We start from the raw sequence: 26573 nt of genomic DNA, 5'->3' as shown, positions 1-26573 counted from the left end.
CATATAATTTTAACTGTTCGATTTCGTAAAAATATGAAGTAACGAGACCAAACTCGAAAAAGTCCCGCTTCTTGACGACCTTCTGACATAGCAGGCTTCACCCAATGTATTTATATCGTATTGTTCCAGATCCGCCTCAGGTGACGCTTCATTTAGGTAGCACGCTGAATCCGGAAGACATCAAAGAAGGAGATGACGTCTATTTCGAGTGTAACGTCAAGGCGAACCCGAAGCTACAAAAGATTACCTGGTATCACGATGTAAGTCGTCCTCTTGTTACTATAATAAAGGAATTATACACGTAAAGTGGCTGTATACGGTCCCCTTTGGGAAGGTACTCGCTAAAATTTACGAGAAAACCCGAAGACACAAAGCTGAAGGACTTTTATTACATCATATAATGAATATATATATATATATATATATATATATATATATATATATATATATATATATATATATATATATATATATATATATGTCTATTATTCAAAGTTTTTTTTAGTAATGCGTCATGGATATTTGTGACGTGACTGTATATACATTTTGATTTATGTAAGAATGAAAACATGCTTTTACTTCACTTAAAATATTTTATTTCAAAAAGAAGACGTTGAAGATGTATATAGGCGCGATACTACTATTAGTATTTCCTTGTTAGTGCTCCTCCAGTTTTCAAAGATCAAATATCTTCTTCTTTTTCTTGTTCCCTTCTTCTTTCTTCGTTTACTATGTGAAGTTATCAGTGTAGACTATGTAACTCTAAAGAATGTGTTAGTAATAGATATTATGAGATTATATAAACTCTTGAAGGATATATGACGCAAATTTGAAAAAAAATGTGAAAGAAAATAAGGAAAACTTTCGACAGTTCAAATTCAGTGAAATATAATAGCTGAAGGACTCTGTTACTCATATTTCTGATTTATAGAAAAAGTATAATATATAAATATAACAAAGCAGATTTTTATTTGGAATTTTAAAATTTGTAAAATTAATTGATAAATAAATATAAATATGTTACAATTTATTAGGCACTAAAAAAATTTCTAAAATGTTAGATTCGTGTATATAAATTTGAAATTCTCTGCAAATGGACATATGGATTCATTTAAGATTTTTTTTATTCATCTCATAGAACTTCAACAATCTACCCGTAGGCGATAAATATTTTTAATGATTTCCGTTATAGAATATAACTATACTGATATATACAAGATCACTTCCAGTAAGTATTTACTGTAAAAACTTATCTAAAACTTATTTTAGAGATTATTATATCTCACTCTGTGTGTCTATTAATCAGTTCGAATGATAATATGCGTTTGAGTGTACACACTTCATTGTCATGGTGTACATTGAACTGTTTGGCGAGTACATTGGGATGCACTAACAGTTTTTCGAAGAACTTTGCACTAACACTTTGATGTTTGATGAATGAAAACACCCTTTTACATTACTTAACAGTTTATTTCAAACACACAGAAGACCGTGGTATATAGGAGTATATTCCATCTATTCGTATTATCAGCTTCTAAATATGAAATATATTCTTCTATCTTCTATATTCTTTAATCTTCTGTCTTCTTCAATTATTCTTTTATATTTGTTAAGCACATTTATCAGTGTCGACTCAGTGAAAGAAAATAAAGATAGTGACATAATTATATAAGCTCTTCAAAGTTATATGACGCAAGAAAAAAAATGTGAAAGACAATTTCCAAGGTTTACCCATGATTTTAATATTACTTTTAGTTTTAGATTTCCAATAGTTCTCTCTCAATATTAACTTCCAGTCATGAATATGAAATGGCAACAATGACAATTATGATAACATAACCTGAACTACCATACCCAAACCCGAACTATCCGGAACTACACGGAAACAACCGATTCGCTTTCTAGTCGCCGAAGGCTGCATCGTTCTTATTAGGGAAATGTCCGACCATTTCCGATTGACGCTTCCACAGTTTCCGGGTAGGTTCGAGAAGCATCCCCGTCTCGCCCGGTGCTGTGGCGAACTCGAGCGCGACGGAGGAGGTCATGATAACGGGTAAGACGGAGACAACGGAACGATTGTTATACCGCCAGCATTACCGAATCTGCTCTGTCGGTTTTTCTCCTTCACGAGCGTCTTTTATTTGGCCAATCGGTCGGAGATTAAACGAGATATTGGATACACAGCGATCGAATTGGTTTTAAACCATAAAAGTGTAAATGCTCCGAGTTTACCGTTAAAGGGAATGAAATAAGGAATATATCCACCTGCATTTCCCATTTATCTGCTTTATTTTTTTTTTCTAATATAATTTTCAACTTACTTTAAATTATTTACAAAATTATACTAATGCGCATTCACCATTTAACGTAAAACTTATTTGAAAAGCTTATGTACGTTTACGTATTAATACATATTTAAACTGATATATTCATTTGATTAGTTGCTTAAATTAAATGGATTATTTCAGCCTACTGGACATGGTTCTAAAATTTTAATGTACCAAGACGCATTCACCATTTAAAAATTTTACAATAATAAACATTTTGCAGTAATCATTTCCTTGGTGCTTCGCAATAATATATTCAACTCAATCTAAATTTATGATATACCATTGCGCATTCACCATTTCCCCTCACCATATATTAAAAGGTTTAGGTACACATTTAAATTATATAAACATTCAATTTGAATTGATTAAAACCGACATACCAAGCAAGAGGGAACAGTATCCGACTGAATTCTCCTGTCCACCGCTTAAAAATGCAAACGTATCCTCGTTAAATATTTGCAATGACGACCTTTATCACATCATAAAATAAACATACGTATAATTTCAGATTGTAAATAATTTCGGTACGTCATAACGCCGAATCCATGACCGCATAGCGTCGGAATCAAGGCGGCCGTGATATTATTTGTTTCTATTTACGTACGGTTTTTGATTTGCAAACTGAAATTAATAAGTTAGGGACGATATTTATTGTTTTCTACTTTGATTTATTAGTTTTATGTTTCTTATAAACAACTATATTATGCTATATTCTGTAACTTTGTTGTGTTCTAACTATTTATTAACTAAAATAGATAATTTTATAGTTGCTTACCTCCAGTTTGGAAGGTAATATAAGATGTTTATAGAATACCCTGGATACAGTTACAGTCATTAATTTACTCAGTAAAAATTATTATGCTTTGACATGACAAGTTCATCGAAAAATTTTGATCTTAAAGATTAAATTCAGTCAATGATGAAATAGTCTATGAGATTCTTTAAACATCTCTCGAAATCGATTAGTAATTAAACATCGCCTATAAAACAGTTTTGGACCATTAACAAAACAGATTTGATGTCTTCTTAGTTTAAATAGTTGATATTTTTTGTTTGTTTTTCTTAATTTTAAACAAACAAACATGTACCACGTATCATACAAATTTTACATGTACCACGGCGCATTCACCATTTTCATCTAGAGCAACAAATATAATAAAAATGAAAATCAATTAAAAGTTTTTGCCTATTATAACGCTGTCTGGTACAGACGCCATATCAAAAACATATTAGAACCGAATAAACCTTCACGAATATTTTAATAACGGCCGTAGACTGAACAAAACAAACCAAATATCAATATAATGAACCAATAAAGTTTGAACAACGTTTACTAAAAGCCATCGAATGGACGAAGAAAAAGGAACGGAAAGTGTTTATCGGAAATGGGCGCTTATACCAACCAAACCCCCCCCCCCCAGCCCCTTTCACTGCCGCGCTACGGCCACGGCTCGCAGTCGTATAATTTACTCCGATTGCCGTAGAGGGCGCGCTCAGACGTGGTGGGAGTTGGGTCGTGTGGATTTATTACTTTTTCCTAGAGGAAATCCCGATCGTATTTAAAAGTACAATAAACGACAGGCTTGAATTCATGACGGCGCACTCTATTCGTTTAGGATTGTTTGATATTCGGGAGTGTTGGTTTTTTTGTGACTCCGTTAACAGCTGGTTTAAATAATGTCTTTGGGAATGGAAAGGGTACGAGGATTTTCAATCCCCGTATATTTTAAGATACCACAATTAAAATATATTAAATATTTTCTAAAAAAGGTCACTTCTCAGGTCACCTTCATATGATCAAAAGTTAACAAATAATTAAATTGAATTGGATTGAGTAATATATTGATTTTAATTAATAGTAGATATATATCTCATCTGTATATTTCTCTTCTTCACCTTTTTCATATTTTTATCCTTCTCCAGTATGTCCTCTAAGTTTTTGATGTACCAAAGAGCATTCACCATTTAGTGCAATTTCAAAAATTTTATTAAAAAAGGAATTTAAGGTGTTTTTGTTTATATATGACCCTAAAGCTATTATAATTTATAGGATAATGTTAATGGAATGCATTATTTCGTTTATATTTAGGTCGATCAAAATATCTTATGTACCTCGGCGCATTCACCATTTCACTCAATATTATTTTAAAGTTGACGTGTACCAGAAATAATATCACTAATCTGTTTTATTTGTATAATTACTTTATAAGGATCATATTTTTATCCTTCCCAACAGTATAAGTATGTTGCTCTAAATATATTACTATTATATAATGTAATATTACCGCTGGGACTAGATGTTGGATACATCTTTTAAAATTTTAAAACTTTTCTATATACCTTTTTAAGAGCAAACCTAATAAAAATGGAACTAATATAATGTAATTTGTATAAACATACAATAACTTATTCAAGTTCATCTAAATTTATAATGTACCACTGCCCCTTCCCTATGCTCAAATTATTACGTACGATTTCTATGTAAAAAGCCTATAAGGAAATATTTCTGACATAATCATGAACAAGAATGTTTAAAATCTGAATACAATATTAACAGGCATCTACATTTAGATTTTTGATGGACAATTTATAAGTTAGCCTCTCATTTTAAAATGTTTATATGGATATTTTCAGGAACCCAATACTAGCAATTTACAATAAAACGTATAATAAAATTAGGCAAATGTATTATTTCGCTTATATTCAAATCACTCTAAATTTTTCATGTACCAAAGCGCATTCACCATTTTCCTCTATCTTATTTCAAAACATTTACTTGCACTCCTAGTCAAAATGAAACTGATATTCTATAATTTGTATACCACTTTATTGCTCAGAAAGATATTTATATTAATATAAATATAAGAACAAAACAACATTATATACCAGCGCTTATTCTTCAGAGCTTTTTATTTTGCTTTTAAAAGGATTATGTACGTTATGAAAATTCCTAAAATATAACTAATATAATTTGTATAAACATAGGGTCATTTAAGTTTATCTAATTAAATCTTATCTTATTTAATCTAAATTAAATTTATCTAACTTTATTATGTACCATCGCGCATTCACCATTTTTTAAAAAGTTCACGTCACATTAAAATATTTCAAATTGTTTTATTATTATAGCAAAATTACACTGCGATATACTATATAATAATATAAATATAGTGATAGACTGAGGTTTGGTTTAACAATCAATCAATCTATAGAAACGAAAACTTATTGTTTGTAGCGCATCAAATTCTAAATTAAACACGTCATCTAAACTTCCAAGTGCATTAGTTGCGAAGGGATGGATCGAGGCTGGACGCGAACCAGCTATCGGGACTGCGACATCCATCATTTGTTTGCCCATTTCCTTCGGCGTTTCCTCTCTCTTCCTCTCTCCCTCTCGCCCATTATCGGCCTCAGTCGATATCTGGAGAAGTTTCGGGGGCTGTCTTGGTAATTGAACCGATAGTGGAGACCGTGTCATCCGATATTTGGATGCCGATGGACTTACAGGGAAGAGATAAGCTCGGTATTACCAGAATGAGGGGGATGTCGATGCTGGACGTTCGAGACGATTATAACGTCGAAGGCAATATCGAGTTCCTAGTGGCGTTGTTTTCCCGATAGCAAGAGGATAATTACAATGAAACTATTACAACGTGCAGGTACATTAATTGTTAAACCACCAAAATACAATGCCTCTATTTTCAGATTGCTTGAAATCTGAATTATATTAAATAAGTACACTAAAACTAGTTGAAAAAGGTGAACTTTATGGTGTCCGCGGAATAATGCGATATTTTTATGGCTGAAAGCTTTTATTTCAAGACATAAGTGGTAAAAAATCATATAACCGATTCAGTTGCATTTCAATATAAACAAAAATGTATAATACAATATATTATAACAAAATATTATAATATACAAGAAGTGATAACATTTGTTCATCACCTCTTGAACGAAGAAGTTCGTCGTACGGATTTTTTTTTAATTACCAGCAACGTCATCATAATACTTGCGATTCCTAAGGCTTTTCTTCGACGGTAAAATCGTCATTTTGAAACATTAAGATCATTTCCTACATAATTTATCAATGGTAGCATTATTACCATAAATTACTACAAAATTTCGATTTGCTTCAGCTAAACATATATGTTGCTTAGTTACCACATGCTTTGATAAAGTAAATAACACACGTAAAAACGATATCAACTGATTATTATTGGCTAACCTTTCAAAAAATACCAAGATCAATTTTGTAAAACGACTGCCAATAAATTATATGAAATATTCATCTCAAATCCTTGAAATTCTTGAAGCTTTATACCAACCTTCAATATATTATCCTCTTTCTCTAGTTTATATCTTTTCTGAAAATTCATAATATATGTATCTAACCCAAAATGTCCCTTTAAAAATTATAACAGTTTTCATTTAATAAAGATTATTTGTAAAAAGTCTGTAACTAGATATCACTGAATTCTTGTTTTTTGGTTCTTGATTTATTTAGAAGTCTCTAAAATAACAATTTTAGTTATGTGTAATGTACTACGAGTTGAGAAAGCTCAGGAGCATAAAAAGCCGCTTAAACAACAAAAAAAACATTTCTTCATCTTATTGTAAATAGTGGTAAATAAAATTGACACACTACCTGGAATAATAACCCTAAGTGTAAAGAATAATGTACTATCACAGCCATATTGTATCTGGTGGGATTAAATAGGTTTGGCTGTATGAACCAACTGGGACCATCATGAAAGATTATTAGTTATTACAATTGCAATTTATTGAAAAAAGTCACAGTTATATAAAATAAATTATATAGAAAAATTGACTCACTTCATATGGACACAGCGTTGATCGGAGAACGATTTAAAAGCATTTGAGCAAGAATATTGAATATTATACGAATTGAACCTGAAAAATAAAGCACAACTACCTCAAATACTAGGAAAGCAACATTCTCTTTGTAAAAAGTACATTCAAACAGTCTGGAATCATTGGAAAAAGCAACTAAACTTCATTTTCAACATCTTTTGCTGTGTATTAGTTACATAATAAAAAGTTAAGACATGTTGATAAGCAGTTATATAGCAACCCTAGAGTTGCATTTATTCACATATTGCATATGTAGAATATTTTTAATTATATGTTTTTAACGATTATTTTTAATTGAAAGTTATATAAAAAATAGCGAAAACTTATTCAAGATACTTTCGAAAATAAAAAGCATCGATCAATATTAATGTTATCCTTAGTTCAGGAAGAAAACCTCCTCACTGCCTGTAGGAGAGTAAAGAAAAGAACAAGTTCGAAAAATTAGAAACGCTCGTTTTCCAATACGGAGGCGAATATTTTTAAAACCGAAACTGGTAAGAAGATTACGAAATTTGGACAACTGGTAAGGCGCTTTTAATGGAGTGGAGGATTAATTTTTTCCATTCTTCCGGTCGCCCGGTGCCTCGTAGAAAATATAAATCCAGAAAGTGGTAAATAAATTGGCAGTTTCTCGAGTTTTTCACGTTTTTTTTCGGTGCTGTGTTTTTTCTCCTTGTTTTCGTTTAGCGGGTCTGAGGCGACTTAAAACTGAAGCCCTTTCTCCAATTATCCTCTCGTTTGGTATTAAACTCTAATTGCTCTATTTATTATTAACACAGTAACATTATTTTTAATCGATCTAAAACCATCTTCAGATTTAGATATATATGCTAAGTTTAGCGACGAAGTCCATTTTCATGTTATATAAAACTTTTCGTTTCCCTTCTTACTTCCTACACTCTTAACCTGTCTTGTTACCAAATGAGTTTAAGTTTATTATGCATAGCGAAATATATATTCATAATATTTCCAATTATGATACCCATTTCATCGTAATACCTTACATTAATTTCAATTTCAATTCTTTCTACTTTTTGAGTTTGGGTAACTATGCCTTCTGATTCTTCCATCACCATAATTTTTGACTTCCTTGTATTCAGTATAATTCCATGTTTCATCTGTTTAAGATCTTTTATAGACGGTCTGAACTATTAGTCATATCAAAAGCTCCTTCCAACATTTCTTTTTTTCACATTAGTATATTCTAAATGCAGTTTGAACAAATGCTTAAATTGACACCTTGTCTTATTCCTGTCTTGATCTGAAGTTTTTCATTTTTGCTTTCTAAACTCTTTTAATATGTCTTGTTACCAAATGAGTTTAAATCTATTGTTCAAAGCGAAATATATATTCATAATATTTCCAATCATGACACTCATTTCTTTATACTATCTTGCATTAATTTTAATTTTAATTCCCAAATATTTAAATGAATTTAATTATTATGTCTTTACTTTTTGAATTTGGGTATCTACGTCTTCTGCCTGTCCCATCGCCATAATTTTGGTAACCTTCTTTCCATAAAATAAAACAGTTTTTCAAGTAAATTAATAGTTTTTGTGGTTAAAAACCTACCCCATTTTATAACTTGAAATACACAACTACTCTACGGTACTACTTTTAATTTAATTTATTTTATTTTACTCTTACTACTATATAATATTAATCATAATTGTTTAAATTACAGAGAGCATTGGTGAGCCAGAACGTCTCATCTGGAGTCATCATCAGCAGTAATAGCCTGGTACTTCAAAGCGTCAACAGATGGCATAGCGGCGCGTACACATGTCTTGCTGGTAACCAACGTGGAGAGACTATAAGCCAGCCTGTTAATTTAAAAGTTAGATGTGAGTATTTACTTGAATTTAGCTACAATTTATTGATGTTTTGATGATTATCTGATGCTATGATGTCAAAGGATAATAAATAGGCGTTTTAACTCAAGAATTTTTAACGTTTAGGCATGATAGAATATATTGTTATATTACGCGTACATATTTAGATACTACAGTTTAACTATTAAAATCCACAGTGACTTTCTAGTGACACCGAAGTCAGGTTCGTTTCATACATTAAACAGCTGAGAGGGGATGGTGGGTGTGTGAGGAGGTCGAGGGTGGGAGAGCCGCAGAAAATTTTAAGAGCCCTGAGGCTCCAGATAAGCATTTCGCTCCTCTCTGTGCATCCGCGAATATTTCAAATATTATGCAAATATTCGGGCATCGACCAAATTGCCATCTAATGGGAAAAGGGCTCTCCAGAATTGATGAAATTCCCAACGCATAGCAAAGCAAACATTTTAATTTATTTTCTAGATTTCCTCGCACTTTTTACGTATATATGTAAAAAATTTAAAATATTTGTCATATTTGTTTCTATATCTCATCATCGTCAATCTTTTGGCGTTTTTCTGGTAGTTTTCAAGATTTTTGGGCGAGAAACTGAACCATTTAAAAGCTTTAATGGAACAAATAGTAGTCAGATAGGGCAATATCTGGGTTATAGGGTAGATAGATAAACACCTCCCAGCCAATCTCACTGAAGTTTTTTGAATGCAAACAAAAATTACAATTAATCTATTTTGTTTGTTCATATTGGAATATGTGGAACTGGAAGTATAGAGTCCAGTTGCAATTTCTCAACTCCTGATAACACATTCCCTCTTCGTAAAGTAATATATTTGTAAAAGGAAGTACCTAAAACGCCCGCAATTTCATCTTCACAATTTCTTCCGAGAAGCTTTTTAATATATCCGAAAAATATATCCAGACTGTCTTGATTAACTAGCCATGACCTATTTATTCGGATACTTATTAAAAGATCTTTTTTAAGAAAAAAAAGCCCCTCACAGTAACTTTTTTTTTGTTTTAGTTGGACACTAAAATATTGCACTATTCACTCTCGATTTGCACCAAAATTCATCAAATAGTAATCCAAAAATTAATAGAATATAAAAAATAAATAAATATATATTAAAAAATCGTAAAAGTTATGTTTGTGATTGTTCTAGACAAGAGTGTAAAATCCGACAACGAAAATGATCCCAGTCACGCCAGTAACCAGGCTGGGTAAGACCGGATGTTTTCTGGGATGATTTCTAAAGTTGGTTACTCGCCAGTCGGTAGGCTTAATGCCGAGGACCGTAGTTCAGAGCCCACGTTAAGCTATAGGTTCAGTCACTAAAAATCCGTCAGTAAAATCAATAAAATTTTACTCTTTGAGCCTAACCACATCTTTTAGAAGAACCGGCAATGACTATCCGGTACATCTGGTAACTTCGGTGATGATGAGTAATAGAAACACAACTATAATTATCGAATTTTATAGTTATACGTGAAAAGTTCCAGGAAATCTGTGTACGGTATTTTTGCGCTAAAAAGCACAGGTAAATTTAAACAAAGAAATGCTTATACCCGAAAAGCACGGACCGGAGATACATTTTAGCGGAATACAAATGTAGGAATTTTAAATCTATGCTTCTTACAACGACGTAACGTAAAATTTCCATACAATTAGCGTAGATTACAAGCGAACTGCACACAGAGAGTCGGAATCGACGTAGCAACACCATCGCGCGTACGTGTCACTTTATAACGTGTCACCGCACACCCCACCTCCGAGCTCTCGGAGCCGTGATGGAAAGGAAAACAGGTGTGCGGTCGTCATCAAATGCAATTCTGCCACTTAAATGCATCTCCAGAGGGCATGCATCTAATTACCGTTGCCTTCCACGTATCCAGGGGCCGGAATATGTGTCCGCGTACGTGTACACTATAATGGCCGGGTGAGGCATTCGCACAAGCGCACCGTTTAGTAAATGCCATAGTTGGCGTCGACGTAATGAATTTGTTTAAAGGCCAGCTATTCGCCGAGATGTAATTCGCCACACGATCGGGCAAGGTTATAGGATTAAAGTTGCGACGCAACCACTTCTGTTGAATTTGTTTAATTTCTTTATGTATCCTTTTTATTAGCACCGGAGACTATCGACTGAAAACAGTTCAAATACTCGATAGTCGCAAAACAGTAGAACTAGTCGATAGTAATAAAAACTAGCGACTAAAAATAGTGGTATGGTAAATGGTAACAGACGGAGATGTACGAATTCTTCACCGCAGTATATTACGATACAATATAGATCAGTTTGTATTAAATTATGTTTAATTGCCAAGTGTGGAAAAAGGAATGGAATAATAATCTCAAATATATTTTATAGTATTTTAATATTCGGGAAGAATCAATGATATAATACAATAAAAGTAATAGGTCATTTGAAAAGTCCCCGGCCTGACACATAGACTACGCTACTAAACGATGCTTGTATAAATTTGACAGCTGTCGGATCATTAGTTTGTGAATTATAGCATTTTGAGTGAAGCAACTATTGTTATTGTGAAAACAAAATGGATAAAAAGGATTTCGCGTGTTGATAAAATATTGCTTTTTGAAGGGAAAAAATACAGTCGAAGCAAAAACTTGGCTTGATGCCTAGTTTCCGGACACTGTCCCAGGAAAATCAACCAACAAAGATTGGTATGCTAAGTTTAGACATGGTAAAATGAGCACCGAAGGCGGTGAATGCAATAGATGAATAAAATAGCAGACACTCTAAAGATATCAACTGAACGTGTACCTCATATCATTCACGCATATTTGGATATGAGAAAGCCCTGTGCAAACTGGGTGCCTCGCAAACTCACTTTTGGCCAAAAACAACGACGGGGGCAGTATTTGAAGATGATCAATAAACCCGAGTTTTTGCGTCGATATGTGTCAATGGATGAAACATGGCTCTATCATTTTACTCCAAAGTTCAATCGACAGTCACCCGAGTGGACTGCACACGATGAGCCGGCTCCAAAGCATGGGAAACGCAACAGTCGGCTGGCAAGGTTATGGCGTCTGTATGTTGGGATGCGCATGGAATAATTTTCATTGACTACCTTGAAAAAGGAAGGTCCATCAACAGTGACTATTTCATAGCGTTATTGAACCGTTTGAAGGACAAAATCGCCGAAAAACAGCCACATTTGAGGAAAAAGAAAGTGCTGCTTCACCAAGGCAATGCGCCGTGTCAAAAATCCATGAATTGGGCTTCAAATTGCTTCGTCATCCACCGTTTTCTCCCGATCTGGCCCCCAGCGACTATTTCCTGTTCTCAGATCCCAAAAGACTGCTCGCTGGGAATAAATTTTCTTCTAATGAAGAGGTGATCGACGAAAGTGAAGCCTATTTTGAAGCAATGGACAAATCGTACTACAAAAATCGTACTAAAGAAAAGTTGGAGGGTCGCTATAATCAGTGTATCACCCTTGAAGGGAATTATGTTGAATAAAAAAATTAATTTTGCCAAAAAAAAATTGTTTTACTATGGTAGACCGGGGACTTTTCAATTGACCTGTTAATTGGTTTATTTCTATTTCGTTCCAATATGTCCTTACTAATTTTTTCTTCAACCATGCTATAAATTGGACGGAGATATATAGTCTATTCAAAGTTTTTTGTACATACGTCATCAAGATGTTTAATGTATTGCCTGTCGCAATTTGTAAATTCGTTTCATAATCATACAAAATGTTCCTGCTTTATTTTATTCTAGTTAAAAAGAGACACAATGCTGTCTAATTAGTTCGAACACATAAACTCTGTCAAAATCGTTCGGTTGTTAGACGTATGCAAAATTCTTGGAAGCAATAGTGATAAGAGGTAATATCTCTAACCTACAAACTATTGTGGCTGTATAATGTAGTTTTAGATGTACTATAATGTTAGAAAAATGATATTTGATAACATTTTTGTTCAGTTAATATATTTAGATTAGAATTTTGTTGTATATCAAAGCCCAACTGAACTAAAACTCAGAGTTGATGCAGCAATATTGTGACGTTTTGACGTGACTATAGATGGATAATGTATGTACAAAATAACTATATGTAACCGAAAAATAATGGACATGAAATTCTATCAAAGAAGAATTGCAGATATTTAGTATACAACCCAATACGTTAAAACCTAACAAACCTAATTTAACGTTGACTGTCGATACAGAAGGAAAACGAAAATTTGCTGACACTATTGGAGCGGCATAACGTCCGACAATCGAATTTTCCGGCTTCAGCAGCCGGAGGACGTCCGTAAGATGGACCAAAGAGACTGTCTGTGGACCCCATATTTTCCAGCTCGACGCTCGCCAAGCATAACCTAACATTTTCAGTTAGTTTGCCGTGCTTTTTTCAGCGTTTTTGATAGCCAGTGTTTATCCAGTGTCTTTCGTATCAATTTTCTTCGTTGTTTTGCGAGTTTATATCGCGTTATATAATTTTGCTTCGATAACTCTTGATTGCTGGTATTTATATATATATATAGGTATATATATATATATATATATATATATATATAAAAATTATGGGCAACCCATTATATACTTTTGATCCTAAATTGATCAGACATTTTTAAAAGGCTTTCGGTTTCCTCCTTAACTTTTTACATCTTGCTATCATTTCGTCTAGGTGACTTAGACTCAAAAACTACTACATTATATTCCCCTATATTATGTATACTTATTTATATTGCGAATAATTCCATTTGCTCTTTCTACAATTTTTCTATCTTCGTCCGCAATATTTATCACTAGCTATCACAAAGCTACAATACTCAAGACAGGATACTCTGATGGATTTATATACCAAATATCAATCGATCAAATCAAAAATATCAAAAATCATGTATCATATTTCATTGTCGAAACTAGCGTTGGGAACTATCGACTGATAATAGTCGAAACAGTCGATAGTCGCAAAACAGTCGAACTAGTCAATAGTCAGTAGTCACTTTGATTTATTGAATTTATTGCTGACTCTTTTATTTTTGCTTGTACAATATGCACAATACAAAAAGCAAGGGCCCAATCCCAAACCCAGTGGTATTCTATAAGTTCGTTCCCTGGCATTCTCCGACTCAGTTTTACTTATTGTTTCTTACCCATTTATGATCTAAATAAGCTCACCACTTTCCCTTCTACGTCACAATATTCCTTATCATTCTTTGACTATCAGTAAATTGGAAAAGCGTTTTTGAGATAAATAAATGCGACTGTAACAATTTTCTTGCCACCATATTGTTGAATTCCATTGTCTAGTAATGTTTGTGCTCTTTTCGAAGTCCAGTTATTATTATAATTATCCAATTATTTCGTCTAAGGAACTTATAATCCTTCCAATAAAACAGCAAATGCGCGTCATCAACACCGTCGAACATATTGCCAAATTCAGTTTATAAAAACGTAAAATATAGTCTATTCAAAGTTTTTTTGTACATACGTCATCAGGATATTTAATGTAGTGCTTTCCGTAATTTGTAAATTCGTTTCAGAATCAGACAGTATTTTCCTTCTCATTTTATTCTAGTTAAAAAGAGACACAATGCTGCCTGATTATTTCGAACACGTAAACGAATGAGTCTGTCAAAGTCGTCCGGTTGTCAGACGTATGCAAAATTCTTGAAAAAAATAGTGATGAGAGGTTATAACTCTAACCTATAAACTGTTGCGGCTCGATAATTAACTGTAGTTTTCAGATGTACTATAATGTTAAAGTAAAATATATTTGATAACATTTTTGTTCAATTATTTTATTTAGATTAGAATTTTGTTGTATGCCAAAGCCAAACTGAACTAAAACTCGGAGTTGATTCGGCAACATTGCAACGTTTTTATTTCACAAATTTAAACGACAAATGTATAAAATAACTTTGAACAAACTATACCTTTTAAACTCAGAGCATTTTTTGTCATTTTACTCACTAGCATTATTCTAGTTAAAAAAAGACAGAACGAAGGCTGATGTGTCTGAACATCTAACTAAATGTGGACTAATACTAGTCGACACTGTTGTCACATATCAAAGTAACTATAATAAAACAACATATAAACTATAACTGTAGTTTAAATCCTTCAATAAACATGAGTTACATATACTATAATGTTAAAATAAATTATATTTTCTAACGTTATTTTATTAGTATTTTATTGTCGGAGTCAAAAGAAACGACAACTTGATGCGGCAACGTTGCATTATAAATTTGATGGCGTGCATTGGTTGTTTTACTATATCTGATCAGGTATATGGAAATAATTGCTTTTGATACATCAGTATCGATTAACGCAGGACGTAAAATTGTAAAAGAACATCCTTTAGAATAACTTCGCAACCCCATACTTCATAAAATTTAAAACTAACACTTATTTCATTATTGATGTTAGTGTAATTATGCACAATAAGAAAGTAACGTAACATTATTGTCTCTGATACGTAACAATAGGTCCCAAATTTGTACAGGCCAAATTCAAGAAAACTTGCCACACTTCAGCTTCTAACAGTTCAATCCAAACGCGAAAAACAACAAACTAACAGAATCGTACACGTACCATCCCTTTACCGAGAAAACAATTGCAGCGTTCATCCGTGAATCCCACTACCATTCCCGTGCCAACCCTTTGAATTCCACCGAAAGTTTTCAGTTAATTTTTCTCGGCCTTCTTCTGATTTAACACGCCATTGATTCGGATCCGGCAAACTTTGCGCTACCTGTTATTTTATACAGACCGGAGGGTAAACAATAAACGTGTGAGATACGTGGGAGGGTAGACAAGACGGGGGGGGGTATTGCGGGTTGACGGGACGACTAGTGGTTTATCTCAAAGGGATCGAAATAATCAGTTGAAATATTCGGGACGTCCCCTGGCGGCGAGCGTTTTCGTTATATATATTTGGGTGTAGCGACCGTCCTAATAAATTAATATATTACGAAAGAGACTTAAATATTGTAACGAATGGACGGATTCGGTTGAGGATCGGCGATAAATTCCGGATATAATAAAATAACATACGCGAAATATACGTTTCCGACAAAGTTCAACGGTGGTACGCTGGATAAATATTAAATTTTAATCGTTTATTTCAAAACAACCGAACAAATATTTATATTATTTATCGTTAGCCTATATTTCAAAGTGATGTAAATTTAGTTGCCTATATACAGATGTTTATAAAGTTGCCTATTATAAGTTAAGTGTTGATATGAAATTGTGCCGTAATACTATCTAAGACACTTACTTCCACTATACATTTTTCTTTTAGTTATCCCGTTGAATAGTATAATAATGCACCGTATTACTATATATTACCGTCCATTCATTAATATATAAATGTTAACTGATATTGTAATCTATGTTTACTTAGTTGCCTATTACACAATATTTTTTACTGATTTCTTTAGTTACTTGTATCATGCTATGGATTTTAAAATAAATATTATTCCTTATATAATAAATATACTTTAATCATAAAATTTAAAGGATATTGATTTAATTTTTACTCATATTATAAAATACATTTGCCTATATATCGCTTTATAAACTTTAAAATCAACTATAGACTTCCAATCTCATTTATAACATGGTCATAACTTTTCCAATATAAATTATTATTTTCGTTTTCATCAAGTAGTATAACGGTGAACCATACCTTTTTCCTTTTAATATTATCTAAATTTTAACTGACATTGTAAACTGTCTTTGTTTAAGTTGCCTGTTTTCAGATGTACATAATTTGCTCGTATTGTCTAACTGTTATAATTGAACTAGTTCTTTAGTTACCTGTACCATGTTATAATTAGAGTTTGAAACTCATTGTTAACATATCGAGAGAGTTGACACACGGAGAGAGATTACTCGTAATATAAAATACATATATTTAGTTGCCTATAGACAACTCTGAAAACTTTAAAATCTAATATAAACTTCTTAAAACATAGGCATGAATTTTCCAATTTCAAAATTTTTTGTTGATGTTACTTATCAAGTATACTTTATCAATATTGTTCTCCTTTAGTGTAATTTAAATATTTCCTAACTATTGGGTGTTTGTTTAACTATCCATTTCATTATATATCCAGAGTTATCTAACACAGTGTGATCATACTGTGTAAATAGTTTATTTAGTTGCGTATATCATTCCATGAACTTTGTATTAATTAATGATATGATTACAATTTCTTATATAATATATGTTTTTCGTCAACTTTTAGACGGTTTAAAAGTTGTTAAAACAGAGAGAGCTCTATAAGTTTCTCTATTTTTTCTAGTCGCCCCTGTTTGTAATAAAGACGCTGAGGTTACCATAATCGGGGCTTCCTTGGACGAAATCCTCAAAGTCCGCTGTCAAGTTTCCGCTGATCCTACCGATATAACGTTCCTGTGGCAGTTCAACAACAGCGGCGAAAGTTTTGACGTACATCCGCCGCGTTTCGCGACCTCTAGCGGCAACGTTAGCGAACTAACCTACACGCCAAAGTCTCAGAGGGACTACGGCACCCTGACTTGTTGGGGATCGAACTCCATAGGCAAACAAGTCGAGCCATGTATATTTCAGGTAAATATCGAACAACTGCACATAAAAGTATATAGGATAGTCCGTAAATGACAAAATATAATTTTCAGGTGGTACCGGCCTCCAAACCATCACCATTGACGAACTGCACGTTGAAAAGCGTCAATAATCATACCATCGAGATCGTGGAGGTGGAGTGCAAGGCGGGTTATGATGGCGGACTCCCTCAAAAGTTCGTGTTGGAGGCTTTCGATGTCCACACGATGAGATTAAGGATCAATCAAACCAGTACGTACCTATCGTCCGCTTTGCCATTTATTCTGAAGCTTATATATGAGAAAATTACCTTTTCCAGTTGGTGAAACTGAGAATCCGCTGTTCCATCTCGACCTGGGGGAACTACTCCCCTCACCTCCCTCGTTGAGGATCGTGGTTTATGCGGTAAACGCAAAAGGCAAAAGCGACAAGCTGGTGCTGGATGACATAATGCTGAACGACGCGGAGAAGCGAACTGGTACTACCACACGTTTATTTCCAGATCTTGAGGTCTCTAACTGTTACCAATTTACAGATGGCAACAGCAACATAAGCATAGTACCTCTGGCGGGACTCCTAACAGGTTCCTTATTGACGTTGGGAATTGCCGTCCTGGTAATTGTGGTGATAGCCGTGAGGAGGAAACGTCACTGCGACGGCGCCAACCACTGTCCCCACCACATCACCCTGGATGTCTCAAAAACCAACTCAAAATCGAGACAAGGATCCATGTTAGAAATAAATACCGGTTAGTACGAAAACTCCACCTATCCATAACAAGTTATCCTTCATTAATTTAACTATAACAGGTGACAATCGCTACGTAGTAGCATACACGTTAAAACCCGCGGCCGACTGCTCCCCATCTTACCAATCGCAAGACAATCTCACCGGCGCCTCGGACTCCAAGAGGCAGCCGGACATCCTGAACACCCCCCGAGGTGAGTGTCTATGTCGTTGCCATCTCGGCCAACACCATAGCGGCCATTGTCGTAATCATAACAGACACTTTTCCACTTTCAAACACTTCGACAACGTCTAGATAGAAAAACGCTATAAACCCATCGCTACATAACGCGCAATGATCTAGTCATCAAACGTCATATTTGAAACCAATCGTGTATAAAATGTAAATTAGAATAAACAAACGAGAAACACAACACAAATAATGTAAAATAACTTCCGTCCTATAGTGCTTAGCGTAATCATATAAATGTATATGATGATATATAGAGAAACAATCAAAAGTTTAAATTATTTATATATTTAGCGTGAGTGTTTGACATTTTTAAAAAATATAGCTTTGGTTGCCTATTTTAGATATTGGTGTATATAGAATTGCCTATAACATTATTTATGATATTTTTTAATTTATTGTTCGGTTGTCTTCATAAATCTACTAAAAATAACTAACAAAAATTGCAAGTTTTCTCCTAATAAAAACTGTCAATATTAAAATAATTGTATATTTTCCTTTGTTTTAATAATAAGCAACTTTGGTAGTTTCATTTTGTTGTATACATAGTTGCCTACCGATCATAATTTCTATATGAATCGGTTTAAAAACTGGTTCTTAATTCCCTTTGTATTATGAAATATTATAGTTCGTAACAAAACTAGTCGTCATATTACAAACATTTAAATAACAGCATATCCATTATAGTTCCTTTCGTCTAACAGGTCGTAAATATTATTTGAACCTAGTCATTAAACATATTGCACAAATATTTATAAATGCACTAGCATTAGTCAATACTCTGTAGTAATAAACTTCCATGTCGTACAAGAAACAGTACGAAACAGTCTTGCCATACCTAGATCATGTTTTTAATTTTTTTTTTAATGTTTATGATTAAGTTGTAGTATTTTACTTTGTATTAAATAAATATATTTTTACTATATTGTGTTTCTTATTTATTTACTTCCTTGTTTCATAGTGGTTATTTAATTACTTTTTTTAGTTTTTCTTTCGAATGTTTCAATAACCCAGATTGTAGATAAAATAGAAAATAGCTGGGGATTTTTGTACTTGGTCATCATCATCATCATTATCATCGTAGTCCATGCACTAATAGCACGTAAATGTATACGTGGTTATACTCCTAATAAACACAACAAGATATACTTTGATTTAGAAACTAGTAAAATACATGGAGTACTAGTAATGCTGTTTTGCCATTAGTAACGAAACTTGAAATAGGTGAGGATCATCCGAACACAACGCCACCAGAACTGCCAAGGCCGAACGACCTATTCTCTCCGACTATGAACCAGATTAGTATAGCGTCCCCAACAACGTTCCCAGATCTGCAAGTAAGTACGACCAGCACTAGTAGGCCATAAAACAAAACCAGTGCGTGTCAACTGTCACTAAACTGAACTGTTAACCTCTAAAACTAGTATTTAATGTTGGAGATTAGACACTAATATTTTTAATTATTCGAACTATTCCTGGTTTATGGATCTGAATATAATATTTGGTATTCAATTTAATTTTTTATATATAATATTATATACATTATATTATATCAGGTGTATAAATTAATTTTAAAAGATTTACAACAGATGGTTGGATCATTATGGTCAGATGGTCAGATGTTCAACGCTTCACTTATAACAAAGATACCAAAAAATGGGTCTATTCGTGAATGTCCTTAAAAAATTAAATCCTTCTTTCGAGATGAAATCCGTAAATTACCTCAAAGATGAGGAAAACTAGCGCTATTCATGGATAATACTTTCAATTTTTTTTAAATCCTTTAAAACAAATGTATAAGCCTAATGGAATAAGCAGCATGTTTGCGCAGCTTTTTCTGGATTATCCTGGACATATAGTGAAGCATTACACATTCCAAGAGATATTTTGCCATCCATCTGATCTCAAAAATTGTCTACGTACCATCAATCAAATTTGGAATTTGTATATTAACATATATTTTGCCCCTTTATCGCTAGCGTCAAACCCCAAGAAATGAATACCAAAAAATATTTCCTGTGACACCTTGTAAGTAGTCAGATAAAACCAATATACCAATAAATAATTTAATTTCACCTCAAAAACTCGAAAATCGTTTAGCCTACTTTGATCACACCATTATATGTTCTCTTGACTGCTGACAAATGACCTGCATCTTCGAAACTGTGGAATTTCTTCAACTGACAATTGACTGAATATAATTCTCCTACATGTTTTGTTCTCCACGGAGAACTTGCTTTCTTTCGCAGTGATTCATCATTGGCGAGAATAGAAATAATAGCGGTAAGTTCAAATATTGTAACAATGTTACGGTAAAGATTTGAATAGCCTATGTATACCGATTTCACAAAGTGCGAAAAACTTAATATTTTAATTTCAATTAATATTTAAACCGTTTTAACAAACTGTACTTTTTGATGAAATTATAAAAGTAAGGCCTCACACAGATGTTACCTTGGTTAAATATAAAAAATTCAAGGTAATAAAACCTTATGTCTTCTTAATACCAGACACTATAACCTCACACCGATTATACGCACCAGAACATTACTGGGCATTTGTTATGCCATCTTTATGATTAAGTACCACACATAATATTTTCCCTGTCATTAGCCAATTTGCCGGATAAAACGTCCGTTTTTATTTATTTCATAAAGTTATTTTCTGAAAAATAGTTAAAATGTCGATAAAAAAAACAAAAAGCAATCACTCCGGTAATGTAGGACAATAATGGATTTTTTATTGTCGAGATTGAAATAGCGATAAAGCCATTTACGCTAAAGGGGATTCCATATAATTACACCACTTTATATGTCGTACAGAACGGCTATATTGAAGCACACGACTCTACTTTATATAAATGGGGTTGTAACATTTTTTTAATACGCATTCAATCTGAAATAAAGGCTTTAAGTTTTAAGGTCCATTCAGTATACATAATAAACAAATCGGCCTCGTTAAAATGTAACAAACAAGACAGAACTGGGGTGTTACAGTTGACGTTTTTATCGATCCAACATCGTTCGAAACCAGAATTTCGACGGCCACCGGATAGAGGGCGTACATGATCCTATTTATACTGATGATATATATCTAATTACGAATGTATTTAAATATAACAGATCATAGTATAAAAAATGTTATATGTGCTAGTTCTGGTGAGAATGGGAAGGAAAAAATAAGTCATTCGTTTTCAAGCAAAATACTATATATTAAAAAAATTTTACGATTTATTTTCAGTCAACTTCGAACTACGACATCACCAACACGCTGGGCAGACCAAGGACAAGGCCCAGAGACATGTCTTACAGTTCCTTCGCTACTATGAGACGGGAACATATAATCACCGACACCATACCAGGTCCCGAGAGTTGTGTCTAGAGAAACTGAAAACTAAAACAAGAAAATCTATAGACGCTTTAGCCCTACAAACAAAAAATAATTATACGTTCTACCAGGTCAAATCGAAAAAAAAGAAACTATGTACATATAGGAAAGTGTGACATGTGTTATTTGTAAACTTTTAAAATCATGTATGTACTAAATTTATTATTAGGTTGACAACATATTAGTCAAAAATTACACTTAATGTCATTGTTTAATAACATTTTCATGTTCCTACTATGATCGAAAACAAAAAAGAGTTTTAAATCATAGTAAAAGATAAACTGTCAAAAACAACTGAATCCGTTGTCAAAATGTTGTCGACCTAACGAAACTTTTTCCTTTCGCCGTTCTTCAACGCCTATCAAGAGGCCTACTTTACTTTTAAAGACTGAACCGCAAACGTCTGTCAAACCGACGAAATACCCTCAATCTTCCAGCTGATATTTCATCATACTAGTGTGATTCCTTTTTTTTCCGTTTCATAAATATATATAGTACGACTTAGGACAATTGCGAAGAGGACAATGATCTCAGTGCTTACTAATGTAAAAATTATGTATTTGCAGTAACATTTTCCGGGATTTTAATCTGTAAGCTTTTTGTACAAAGCCAAAAAGAAATCCGACGAACAAACACGTAGAACAGTCTTAAGGCCTATGATAAGTACGAAATAAATATTCATTAACTTAGCGATTCGAGAATGCTATGGATTTTGGTTCTTCTACGTGAAACTAGATGGGGTTAACCGTCATCGATCGCGTGTTTGTATAAAGAAAATATTGTTATTTGTTTCGATTTAAGTTCGAGGAAACCGACTATTGAAAGACATTGTATAAAATTGACTTATGTACGATAATAGTATTTAATGGATAAATGTATTATAATAAACAAAATAAATTAATTTATATGATTGTTATATGTTTGTTTTTGTCTTCATATCGCACGTACAACACAAATAATTAAACTCGTTTGAATAGACTCCATCCACAACAATTATTGTTATTTTTGATAATAATTGCCCTTAGAACTATAAATACTGATATACGCAGAACAAATAATCCTACTCTGTGGCAGACTGCCAAAGAGACGATGTTATCATCAAAACTTCTTTCCTCTATCGATTAACACCAATCAGCTGTGCCGGGTCACTGAATAGACTCTCATGTCATGCGATAAGTAAACAAAGCCTTTGCGAAAATAGAAACAAATTTAAAACTCGACATTCAGTGAAATTGAAATCATTTAGAAGTGTGACCCCGGATAAGCCACATAATTATGTTGGTGTTTGGGTTATTATTTACGTCAGCTTTCTTCGCTGGTAAGTACCTACAATATAATTAATTTATATATTTAAATTAAATTTGATTGCATTAAAATTAATTATAATTTAATTTTAAGAAGATATATGTAGTATACTATTTTCATAATTTAAAGCAGTATCAAGATATTACGTTAGGTCAAAAGTTATATTGATCCTAATGTTATCAAACAAATGTCCATAACTAACTAGATTATTTGTAGCTAATGCAGTGGATCTGCCTGTATGGAATGACGTTTATTCTGTAAAAGCTGTGATCGTCATCCCCTATGCTGAAATAATTGAGCCATTTTCTGCTTGGTAAGTGTAGCATGACTAGGTTTTTTTAAACTTCATTTTTTTTTTTCAAAACAAACTTCAAATCCAATTAGTATTTTCTGCAGTCTCAAGAGCTTTAAACCACTTTTAGGCAGTTTTTTTTATTTAACTACGTAAAAGTAAAGTAAAATTTATCAAAGTACTTATACAAAAAATCTATACTCATTAATCTGATATCAATAAATGTCCTGTTAACTAAAATTATCACAAAGTGGCACTTCAAAAATGTGTCTGTATTTATTTTCTTAATGTTGAGAAAGTAAGACTTATTTTGCTTATCAGGCACTTAATGTGGAACTTGTTTAATATTCACTTGTAATACCAATATCAAACTTGTTATAAAATAAATTATATATTTACATATTTAACAACACAGTGTCTCAAAAAAATAATTCAAGCTGCATTGACTATTTATTATCATCAGGTATGATGGCCCCAACAATCAATCAAGAATTGATTATTATGGAGATATGGTCAAGACATACCAACTAGGTAAAGAAGGATACGGTACCAGTTTGAAAATAGCCCCAGTGACAACCGAAGACGTCACCAACTCCATCACATGCCTTCAAGTCAATGGAACTAGCGAGGAGAGAATTAATTCTCAAACCGTATTACCTGATCTCACTGGATTTGAATATTTGGGTATTTAACGCCATAAAAAATGATCAACAGATCTTTTTGTAAGCCAAAATTTTTTTATAGGTGATGAGATAATTGAAGGTATCACCACCCAGAAATGGAACTTAACCACTGTTATAGGTGAGAAGAAAAATAATTATATGTTATGGGTGAGACAAAAGGCAATAGAAGGGGTTCAAGTATCGATACCTGTGAGATTTGAAATGAGAGGCTATAATGTACTTTTGGGCAGTCATTATGACCACTATTATGTACAGTATAATGAATTTGATGTCAGCCCGATATCAGAGGAAATATTCGAAATTCCAACCAGTGAGTATTGATTCTAAGGTGGAAAGGGGAACGTCTTTATTTTAACATTCGCAGATATGACGTGTACTTCATTCCCTGGTCCTGGTGACAAACACATTTACACTTTCAACCCCATGGCTGAATTCATCAAGCCCGAGCGTCAGGGCCACGTCGACTTTGAGTTCAGTAAATTCACACGTAAACACGGCAAGACATACACTGACGTAAAAGAAGCCACCCTCAGGAAGGAAATCTTTAAACAAAACATCAGATTCATTCATTCCCATAACCGCAAAAACGTTGGTATGTATTAAAACGACAATCCCATAGGACCTATATAGATAAAATATTCTTCTCAAGGATATTCCCTCGCTGTAAACCACTTGGCCGACAAAACCGAAGCTGAACGCAACGCTTTGAGGGGAAAAATTTATTCTGGCGAATACAACGGCGGAAAGCCATTCCCGTACACCACAGATGATCAAGAAGACCTTCCCGATCAATGGGACTGGAGATTATACGGTGCCGTAACACCTGTTAAAGGTAAATTCTAGTTCTCCTTCAGTCAAGGGTGGACCTTAATTACTGAGAATTCCTTTTAGATCAATCAATCTGTGGATCATGCTGGTCCTTTGGTACTGTCGGTACAATCGAAGGAGCATACTTCTTGAAAAATAAAGGCAAACTTGTCCGTTTATCCCAACAGGCTTTGATTGATTGTTCGTGGGGGTAAGTAATGGGTAAAACAATTTAATGTCTGTTTTATGATGTTGTGACTTTGTGCAGATATGGAAACAATGGTTGTGATGGTGGAGAAGATTTCAGAGCTTACCAGTGGATGTTGAAACATGGTGGAATCCCAACTGAAGAAGAGTATGGTCCGTACCTGGGACAGGTAATGCTGTGGGTCCCCAGTAAAGAGACAAATTAATAACAATTCACTTTGTTTCACAGGACGGATACTGCCACGCGGATAAAGTAACAAAAGTTGCCAAGATCTCTGATTGGGTCAATGTAACTCAAAATGATGAGAAGGCGCTCAGGTTAGCTATTTTCAAACATGGACCTGTGAGTGTGGCCATCGATGCAAGTCAAAAAACCTTCAGTTTCTATTCCAATGGAGTTTATTACGATGAAAACTGGTAACTTTAATTACTAAAAGATTTTATTCAAAGATTTCCTAACATTACTTTTATTTTTTGTAGTGGCAACACTGAAGATTCTCTAGACCACGCAGTCTTGGCTGTTGGTTATGGAACAATTGGTGGAAAGAACTACTGGCTAGTAAAGAACAGTTGGTCTAACTATTGGGGCAATGATGGTTATGTACTTATGTCCTCAGAGAAAAACAACTGTGGTGTTATGACCAGTCCTACATATGTTAATTTAGCTTAAATTAAAACTCTTGGTGATATTATAGTTACAATGCAAACTATATTTTTATTATATACATAATCAAGATAGTTTAAATAAAAATAAGTAGTACTTACTCTTTAATTTTATTTATCACATGTTTCTGAAGGAGGAGCAGTTGAAGCTTTCATTAATTCATATAACTGAACAACCTGTTCATCACTCAAACTCTCTAGGAAATCACTAGACAACCCAGAACCTATATTTGCTGTGTCTCCCTTCATCCCTAATTGTTTTGCTAATGATATTGCATAATTCTGAAAAAATAACGTTACATAATTCATATAAACAAATAAATCGCGCAAACTAACCGTCCATTCGTTCATGAAAATAACAGCTTCCTGGGGTGCACATTTCTTATGTCTTTTAAACTCGTCTCTCGCGTAATTTGTTCCTATGACTTGTAGTTCATCAGGCAATCCTCGATGAAGCCTTAAAATTAACTTATATAAAACTCGTACCCTTTGTACGTGCGTATAGGTCTGAGACATATTTCCCTGAATTCAAAATAATGAAATTGTGAGGTTAAGATATGATTATGTCATCCTTCTTGTTCTGTTTGTTATCGCTAACAAGGCAATGAAATAATGTGTGTACATAAA

General features: G+C 33.4%; 3 protein-coding genes across 6 annotated transcripts in view; 2 read left to right on the top strand and 1 right to left on the bottom strand.

The window, feature by feature from the left end:
* LOC143201271 (protein turtle homolog A) overlaps window positions 1–22081 on the top strand; it is a 461942-nt gene extending 439861 nt beyond the window's left edge. Inside the window, exons 8-16 of one of the 2 annotated variants that reach the window (XM_076412222.1) lie at window positions 130–260; window positions 8890–9049; window positions 17346–17632; window positions 17701–17878; window positions 17946–18104; window positions 18162–18374; window positions 18436–18567; window positions 19809–19939; window positions 21843–22081. In XM_076412222.1, coding sequence (XP_076268337.1) covers window positions 130–260; window positions 8890–9049; window positions 17346–17632; window positions 17701–17878; window positions 17946–18104; window positions 18162–18374; window positions 18436–18567; window positions 19809–19939; window positions 21843–21983 — 1532 coding nt within the window. In that variant the 3' untranslated portion in view covers window positions 21984–22081. The remainder of the gene's footprint in view (window positions 1–129; window positions 261–8889; window positions 9050–17345; window positions 17633–17700; window positions 17879–17945; window positions 18105–18161; window positions 18375–18435; window positions 18568–19808; window positions 19940–21842) is intronic. The other variant, XM_076412221.1, reaches the window with a different exon arrangement.
* Sdhaf3 (Succinate dehydrogenase assembly factor 3) lies at window positions 215–26573 on the bottom strand. 3 transcript variants are annotated; one of them, XM_076412266.1, is made up of 3 exons: window positions 26283–26573; window positions 26049–26228; window positions 215–233 (listed from the first exon to the last, which is right to left on the bottom strand). In XM_076412266.1, exons 1-2 carry the CDS (start codon window positions 26460–26462, stop codon window positions 26058–26060), a joined length of 351 nt encoding a protein of 116 aa, XP_076268381.1. In that variant the 5' UTR covers window positions 26463–26573; the 3' UTR covers window positions 215–233; window positions 26049–26057. The 3 variants fall into 3 exon arrangements, with proteins under 3 accessions (XP_076268381.1, XP_076268380.1, XP_076268379.1); XM_076412265.1 differs by lacking the exon at window positions 215–233 and adding an exon at window positions 8818–9028 and having other exon boundaries at window positions 26283–26571; XM_076412264.1 differs by lacking the exon at window positions 215–233 and adding an exon at window positions 21793–21995 and having other exon boundaries at window positions 26283–26566.
* Window positions 23047–26047, top strand: CtsK1 (C1 family peptidase 26-29-p). The gene is made up of 10 exons (XM_076412228.1): window positions 23047–23307; window positions 23511–23607; window positions 24050–24270; window positions 24331–24579; window positions 24634–24861; window positions 24919–25101; window positions 25161–25287; window positions 25345–25453; window positions 25513–25700; window positions 25764–26047. The coding sequence occupies exons 1-10, from the start codon at window positions 23265–23267 to the stop codon at window positions 25951–25953; spliced, it is 1635 nt and encodes a 544-aa protein (XP_076268343.1). The 5' UTR covers window positions 23047–23264; the 3' UTR covers window positions 25954–26047.

Source organism: Rhynchophorus ferrugineus, unplaced genomic scaffold, assembly GCF_030347505.1.
Source record: "Rhynchophorus ferrugineus isolate W39M unplaced genomic scaffold, kcgeb_rfMv2 rfM8, whole genome shotgun sequence".
Lineage (NCBI taxonomy): Eukaryota > Metazoa > Arthropoda > Insecta > Coleoptera > Curculionidae > Rhynchophorus > Rhynchophorus ferrugineus.
The sequence above is the reverse complement of the archived record's forward strand: the minus strand, read 5'-3'. Positions and strand labels throughout refer to the sequence as shown.